General features: G+C 39.4%; 2 protein-coding genes across 2 annotated transcripts; both read left to right on the top strand.

Annotated features, from left to right (window-relative positions):
• The first annotated feature begins 700 nt into the window (after window positions 1-700).
• On the top strand, window positions 701-1,396 carry LOC138899184 (UPF0329 protein ECU02_0060-like). Its single transcript, XM_070185318.1, has one exon. The coding sequence runs from the start codon at window positions 701-703 to the stop codon at window positions 1,394-1,396; it is 696 nt and encodes a 231-aa protein (XP_070041419.1).
• A 4,329-nt stretch (window positions 1,397-5,725) lies between these two features.
• On the top strand, window positions 5,726-6,868 carry LOC138899183 (uncharacterized). Its single transcript, XM_070185317.1, has 3 exons — window positions 5,726-5,907; window positions 5,998-6,049; window positions 6,116-6,868. The coding sequence occupies exons 1-3, from the start codon at window positions 5,726-5,728 to the stop codon at window positions 6,866-6,868; spliced, it is 987 nt and encodes a 328-aa protein (XP_070041418.1).
• The last annotated feature ends 1,641 nt before the right edge of the window (window positions 6,869-8,509 follow it).

Here is an 8,509-nt window from a genome sequence, read left to right as displayed (position 1 = left end):
TTTCCCTAAGATCTCCGCCAACTTTGACAAAGCACCCGTTTTCCAGAATAAAAATAATACTAAGACTAAGCACCATCACACTAACACTCAGATGTTAACACCAAAAGAAATTACACAACATACTAAACACCATAGTCAAACAATCAATACATATACTGCAAACACGCATCCAAACATCTTAACCAATTTTTATATACCAAAGAACACACACTCCGTACGACCATCTGCAAATGTCCACCAAAGTACCCAGTTTTACTCAACAAAATCAGCAACCACACTAAACCAAACAGAAGCCATTGCCCAGCCACCTAAACTAACTAACTATCCTGCCCCATTACCCCCTACCATAACTCATTCACTTGCTACAAAATTAAGAGCAAGGCAGGCAGTAGAAATAGCTCCAATAGAGTTCACACCCTCAAAAATAACTACCAAACAGGGCTAACCGGCTGTCATCTTTACTAAGAAGGACTACATAATCACACTTGCCTCCAGATGCCAATATACAATTGTAGGGAAATTTCTTAACACAATGCCTCGAATGGAGGTGATCAGGAGAAGCTTCATAGCACAAACAGATCTAAGAGGATGAGTTAAAATAGCCCATTTCAATGCTCGCACAGTGTATAGTGATCTTGACAATGAGTATGATCACACAACTGTCTGGACAAAAACCTTCATGTACATCCAAGGTCAAAGAATGGAATTACAAGCTTGGACACCCATCTTCAACCCAAATGAGGATAACCCAATTGTCCCTGTTTGGATAGTCATTCCTGAACTACCATGGCATTTCTACTACATAGAGGTACTATCTGTACTGTTGTCTCCTATTGGTAAGGTATTGCATCTCGACCTAGCCTCTATGCAGAAAACAAGAGGAAGTGTAGCAAAAGTCAAAATGCAGGCCGACTTGACTCAATTCAGGCCTCACAATGTTTTTCTAGGCTTTGATAAAGATCAGGATGTTAACGGGGATGGACAGTGGCTAGAAGTGGTATATGAGGATCTCCCAACATACTGCTCACACTGCAAGCACTTAGGACATGAAGACTACTCATGCCCTATTAGAGAAAGAGAAGAAGAAGACAAGAAAAAAGCACCTGCTAAAACCCCACAAAATCAGACCAAAGAGATATCAAACAATACTAAAATGGCAAATAGAATACAACGTCAAAAGGAGCGGATCATACAGGGGCAGCACAAAGAACAAAATTACAAACAAAAAATAGAGGTACAAGACCAAAATGAAGAACAACAGGGCAAAATCAAACCTACAACACAACAACCAATAAATACAAGCCACTCCAAGGATCAATGGCAATCTCAAAAGAAGAAGAACTTCAAGGGTATCAACCAAAAAAAACAAGCAAGAGAAACACAAAAACCCTTATGAACAAATGAATGCAAAACACATAACCACAAAAGCTCAGAACCATGATTCACTGACCAAACCACAAACTGATACGACAAGTGCATTAGGGAATATAGCAGAACCAAGTGCCAGGGCTACTGATATTGATGTTGCAACTGATGGAAGTAATGACACTGTGCATGATATACCTAATGACCAAAAAACTCCCAAGGTAGTTGGTTCTCAACAGGCATTGCAACAGCTTACTAAACCTACTGATCAAAACAAGATTGACAGTACTCAACATGTTGCTACAAGCGACAAAATCCTTGAAACAAATGGAATTGCTGAAATTATTACTAACAGAAAGAATGAATCAGATGATAATGGCAGGGACTAGATAAACGACAGGCAGCACAAGCATCAAACAGTGCAAACAAACAGAAGTCAAGAGATCCAACATATGAGGATTGTTGACAAATCCAGTGATAATCCAAAAGATCTAGGAATTGGTACAAACAATACTGCTACAATTGCTGGGGTAACACCAGTTGTGACAAAGGAAAATACTATTGATTGGGTGCAAAGGAGTTTTAGAATGCACAAGGAAATCCTTAATGGTACACTCAACCACTCTTGCCAGGATATTCCCTTACAGACATGTATGGAATCTCCTGTGCCTAACGGCAATACAACAGGATCTGTACAACTAGGGACTGATGAAGCACAACTGAAGAGTTATGGGTCAGGGAAAAAAATAATACCCAGAGTTGATGATTATAAGGAAAAGCCAATACCAGAACAACTTCACAATGCGTTACCCAACAATGCTTTGAGCAGCAACACAACTGGGAAACTACTAGCCACTGCTCAAGGAACTATAGTGGTAACCACACCAACTGACAAAGTCAGTAATGATGCTCCAGAACCCCAAGATGTGGTTGTGAAGGATGCTATCGTTGTATATGAACATAATGCTACAGCTATTGTACAAAGGAGTTAACTACAATTAATACATTGTCTATGGCTTGTGCATCAAGTACAAGATCTCCAATGCAGATCCAAGTTATAGTACCATTGAAATCTCCAAATCATGCAATGCATGACATTATTACACACAACCAATAGCCAATGAAAATTCATACTGCCTTGGTCGATAAAGAACAACTAGAAGATGAAGGTGACAATAAGTCTATTACTGGGAACTTCAAGGATGTTGCAAAAGAAGGAGAGTTGTCACCTAGGTTGTCTACTAAACATGGGAAGAAAGGAAAGAAGCAAAACCAACTAAAGGAACAGCTGCAACCTCCAAGAATAATGCCCAAAAGGGCAGCCTCCACGACTAGATGATTATTAAAACACTCATATGGAATATAAGGTCTGTTAAGACACAACAGGCCTTTCAGAGAGTTATCAACATGAAAAAGGAACATGGTTTTTTTTGTTATAGCACTTATGGAACCTTTTCAAAATCAAAGATGTATTCAAAATTACAGGAGGAGACTAGGCATGGATGTTGCCATTTCAAATATCAATGGCAAGATATGGCTTTTTCTGGATTCAGTTGTGCAGTGGGACTTGGTAATTGACACGAAACAACAACTTACTATCAGAGTCTATCATCAAGATATTGGTAAATATATTATGATGACTTTCGTATATGCAAAGTGCTCATCACTGGACAGATTAGAATTATGGGACAGTTTATACTACCTTGCAAGCGACATGGAACTACCATGGCTAGTTGGAGGGGATTTTAATGTGCTTTTGAATGAAGAAGAGAAAATTGGAGTGCTTCCAGTCTATCCTCCAGAATATGAAGACTTTGCTTTCTATGTAAATTCATGTGAACTCTTTGACACTGGTTACAAAGGAAGTCCCTTCACATGGTGGAATGGGAGGCCAAATGCAGAATGCATATTTAAAAGACTGGACAGAATCTTTGTCAACTCCCCATTCCAATCTATATTCCCAACTACAAAGGTCCAACATCTAATTAGAATAGGCTCATATCATGCAACACTGTTTATGACTTGTGGTGACAAGGCTACCACATTTACTAAACCATTCAAGTTTCTGAATCTCTGGATAAAACATGCCTCTTTTATGGAGGTGGTTCGACAGAATTGGCAGGCTGACTTCACAGGTGACCCCTTCTTGATATTCAAACAGAAATTAAAAAGAGTTAAGATTGCTCTTTCAAAATGGAGTAGGCTCACCTATGGGGACATCTTCAAAGAACTAGCTTTAAGGGAAGATGTGGTCAGAATAAAGGAAATGCTTTTTGAAGAAGAACCAACAGTTGAGAATAGAATTGTACTCTAGAAGGCACAATCTAAATTAAAGAGATATCTGAGCATAGAGGAACCATATTGGGAAAAAAAGGCAGGTATGTCCTGGTTTGCAGAAGGAGACAGAAACACTAGATTCTTTCACAACCATGTCAATGGTAAAAGGCAGAAACTCCAACTGAAGAGGATTCAGAACCATGATGGTAATCGAATTGAGTCACAAGAACGGATGGCTGATGCATAAGTGGAATGTTTCCAGAACCAGTTCACACATGAAGCTGATCACACATGTTCTGAGCTCCTCAACAATGTGCCTTCAATGGTGTCTTGTGATCAAAACATAGAACTTTGTAGAACTCCTACAATGGAGGAGGTAAAGGCAGCGGTATTTGCACTGAGTGGTGAAAGTGCAAGTGGGCCTGATGGTTTCACATGCATTTTCTTTCAAGAATATTGGGATATAATAGGGGAAGACATACATGAGATGCTGAAACTATTTTATAGAGGAAGCTCTTTACCTAAGTCTATAACCCACACAAACCTTGTCTTGCTACCAAAAAAATAACAGGTTCAAATATTTAACGATCTTAGGCCTATTAGCTTAAGCAATTTTGTAAATAAAGTTATCTCCAGAGTTGTCCATGATAGGCTGGAAAATATACTGCCTTCTTTGATCTCCTTTAACCAGTCAGGATTTGTCAAGGGGAGAAGTATATTTGAAAATATTCTGCTAACACAGGAGATTGTTACTGACATAAGATTAAGGGGAAAACCTGCCAATGTAGTTATCAAACTTGACATGGCAAAGGCATATGATAGGGTCTCATGGAAGTATTTAATGTATGTTTTGAGGAAAGTGGGATTTGCAGAATGCTTCATCAACATGATATGGAATTTAATTTCCAACAACTGGTATTCTGTTCTGATTAATGGTCAAGCCTCAAGATTCTTTCACTCAACAAGAGGGGTCAAGCAAGGGGATCCTCTCTCTCCAGCCCTGTTCATACTCTCCGCAAAGGTACTATCTCGGTCTTTAAATAAACTATTTGAAGACATGAGATTCAAGGGCTTTGGGATGCCTAAATGGACGGATCTATTGAATCATTTGGCCTACGCAGACGACACTATAATTTTCTCTTCAGCTGATCCATACTCTTTAAGGAAAATTGTAGAAGTATTATCTAAGTACGAGCACACTTCAGGCCAAATGATCAATAAGACAAAGAGTTCCTTTTATATGCATTCTAATGTGTCTTCAACAGTGTCCAGTTCTATAGGTACTATCACTGGATTTTCAAGGGGTGAATTTACATTCACTTATCTTGGTTGTCCAATTTTCTACACAAGAAGAAAGAAGGATTATTACAATGGCCTGATCAAAAATGTAAAGGCAAAGCTGCAATCTTGGAAATGGAAACTTCTATCCTATGGGGGGAAAGCTACATTAATCTCTGGTGTCCTACAGAGCATGCCAACGCACATCTTATCTGTCATTGATCCACCTAAAAATGTACTTGAACACCTTCATAAAACCTTTGCGAGATTCTTCTGGAGTAACAAGGAAGAAGGTAGAAGTAGACATTGGACATAATGGCAAAATCTATACCTACCAAAGGAGGAAGGGGGAGTAGGTTTTAGATCACTGCATGATGTATCAAAAGCCTTATTTGCCAAATTGTGGTGGAAGTTTAGGACATCCAAGTCCTTATGGTCTAACTTTATGTGGAACAAGTACTGTAAAACGGAACTCCCGACAACTGTCCAATTTAGACAAGGATCTCATGTATGGAGGAAAATGTTAGAGGCTAGGGAAGAGGTGGAGCATGAAATACCATAGGAAATGAATAGGGGTTCTACTAATGTTTGGCATAAGAATTGGACTGGTCTGGGAGCTCTATACCATATTGTTCCAAATGATTATACAATCAATGAAGATATACAGGAAGTAGCTGAATTGAGAGCGGATGATACCTGGGATGAGCAACTTCTAGCACAATCTTTCCCTGCAGACATTGCTCAACATATCAGGCAAGAAGTCCTATTTGACAATACTGAAGACTCATGGGATGTTCCTAGATAGATGCCTACTCCCTCAGGAAATTTTTCTGTTAGTAGTGCTTGGAATATTTTGAGGCATAGAGCACATGCTAATCCTGACTACATTAAGATATGGACTAAAGGCCTACCTTTCAAAATCTCTTTCTTCTTATGGAGATTGTGTAAGGGGAAGATTCCTACTGACGATTTGTGGAGAAGAAGTGGGTATATAGTGGTGTCTTAGTATTGGTGTTGTTCACAACCACAAGAAAAGTCTTTTCAACACTTGTTCTTAACTAGTGAAACTACAACTAGAGTATGGAAAAACTTCCTCCAAGCAGCAGGTTTGGTGGTCAATCTGGTACAGGTGCATCAAGTAATAAGAACATGGTGGAATGCAAAGTGTTGTCCTAAACTAATGCCATTATTTCAGGCAGCTTCAGCTGTAATCACATGGGAACTTTTGAAGAGGAGAAATACAATGAAGTATGGAGGTGAAATTTCTTGCAATAGGGTAATTCATGAAGTGAATAAGACTTTACATTATCTAGTAAGGATGAGGTACCCATGGCTGTCCAGAATACCTCCTTTATGGTCAGATATGATCAGCTTCTTTGAAGGTTACAAACAATATGTGGGGACTAAGACAGTTACATGGCAGCTTCCTTATGAAGGGTGGTTCAAATGTAATACTGATGGTACATCAAGAGGCAATCCTAGACCAAGCTCATATGGGTTTTGTGTTCGAGATCATGCTGGCGATTTGGTGTTTGCGAAAGCAAAGGAGATAGGAGAGACAACTAACATAGTGGCAGAAGCAAAGGCAATTATGGAGGGATTGGCATACTGTGTGGGAAGGAAGCTACATCCACTGATTATGGAGACTGATTCCTTAGTAATGAGGAAGATAATTGATGGCGAATGGGCAACTCCTTGGTGTGTAGGTGCTGAAGTAAGGAAGATCAAGCATATAAAGAATAACTACAATATTGTCTTTCAGCATGTACTAAGGGAAGGGAACATTATTGCTGATTTTTTTGCTAACCTAGCTTTCACTTTTGTAGGTACACACACATTTCAGTCATTTAATGAATTGACAATTACAGCAAAAAAACTGATCAACATGGACAAATCACAAATGCCTAACCTTCGGATTAGGATTGTGAAGAGAAGAGAACCTGACTAATGAGATCAACTTATAAAACCTTGCATTGTCTCTTAAAAATTATGTTATCTCAACAGTACAAGCAAGATGTTAAAAAAAAAGTAGGCTAGTAAAACTCCACCAACTAGCCTTCCTAAACATGTGGTTGCTCTCATTTGTATGGTGTACATATTTGTTTGGTTATAGTTATAGCTAGCATTGCACAACACCAAACTATATGGGTTCTGTTACCCCTCTACTGGGCTTACATACTCCAGGCTAGAAGGGTGTAGATGCTTGACTAGTGTTGACTGTAATATGCCAACAAGCTATAGTAAATGTCCTCAGAAAACTAAGGCAATAGCATGGACTAAGTGTTTCCTCCACTTGTATTTGGTTATAGCTGTTGTCTGCCTCTGCACTGCCTATGTACAGACATATTTGTTTGGTTATAGTTGTTATCTCTATCTCTCTACTGGGCTTATATACACCAGGCTTGAAGAGGGTAGATGCTTGAATAATATTGACTGTAATATACCAACAAGCTATAGTCAATATCCTCAGAAAACATGGTCAAATTGTTTCTGCACATATCCAAGGATCTATACATTATGTTATGAACACTTGTAAATGCCTGACTGCAGCACCAGTGCTGCCCTCAACAATATGTTAGCATAGTCACTTTCCAAAAGGTATAACAATTATTGAATCTGCATGTCAAATACATGCCAATTGAAGGGTGTAGGTGATTGATTGGTTATGGCCAAAACCTCCTCAGTATCACCAGAAAACACAACAGTCTGGGAGCACAGACACATTTCATAACCCTGTCTGCTACATTTTGAAGGTTTTAATAACAGGATCAGAACACTGAGGCAAATACTAGTTTTATACAGACACCAAAGGATGCTCAACCTGCACTGCATCTGCACAGACATATTTGCTTGGTTATAGCTGTTGTCTCTCTCACTCTACTGGGCATACATACACCAGGCTTGAAGGGTGTAAAAGCCTGAGTAGTGGAGACTGTAATATGCCTGGCTACAGCACCAGTACTGCTCTCAACAAATATAACAGTCTCAGAAAACTGAGGCAATATGCTCAACCTGCACTGCTTCTGCACAGAAGACAATCACAGAAATAATTGGCCTTCAGCAGAACCAGTACTCCTGTTCAATGTCTGGTCTATAACTTCCAGTTGGAGTTGCCACTACTTAGTTCTATATGGGAATGACTTGAAAATAACCAACAAGAGAATCACAAGCCAGCACCAACAACAGCCATCATCACTCACCACCCAATCATCCTCAAAGAACTCAGCACACACAGGAACCTGGGAGCACAACATTGCATCCTAACTTGGTTGCTTCAGTTTGCAGGTGTCAGTAACAGAATCAGAAAACTGATTGCACAGAAGACAATCATAAAAATGTTTGGTCTTCAGCAGAACCAGTACTGCTAGTCAATGTCTGGTCTATTATTAACTGCTAGTTGGAGTTGCCATTACTTAGTGCTATGTGGGAATGACTTGAAAATAACCAATAAGAGACTCACAAGCCAGCACCAACAACAACCCTCATCACTCACCACCCAGTCATCCTCAAAATTCTCAGCACACACAGGAACCTGGTAGCACAACATTACATTCTAACTTGGTTGCTTCATGTTGCAGGTGGCAATAAC

Source organism: Nicotiana tomentosiformis, chromosome 9, assembly GCF_000390325.3.
Source record: "Nicotiana tomentosiformis chromosome 9, ASM39032v3, whole genome shotgun sequence".
Classification (NCBI taxonomy): Eukaryota; Viridiplantae; Streptophyta; class Magnoliopsida; order Solanales; family Solanaceae; genus Nicotiana; species Nicotiana tomentosiformis.
The sequence above is the reverse complement of the archived record's forward strand: the minus strand, read 5'-3'. Positions and strand labels throughout refer to the sequence as shown.

Bases quoted from the DNA above. Each gene is read 5' to 3' on its own strand.
- LOC138899183 (XM_070185317.1), top strand. From the start codon at position 5,726: ATGCCTACTCCCTCAGGAAATTTTTCTGTTAGTAGTGCTTGGAATATT. The intron at 5,908-5,997 runs GTATATAGTGGT...AACTACAACTAG, and splicing joins GATTTGTGGAGAAGAAGTGG to AGTATGGAAAAACTTCCTCC. The intron at 6,050-6,115 runs GTGCATCAAGTA...CCATTATTTCAG, and splicing joins TGGTGGTCAATCTGGTACAG to GCAGCTTCAGCTGTAATCAC.
- LOC138899184 (XM_070185318.1), top strand. From the start codon at position 701: ATGGAATTACAAGCTTGGACACCCATCTTCAACCCAAATGAGGATAAC.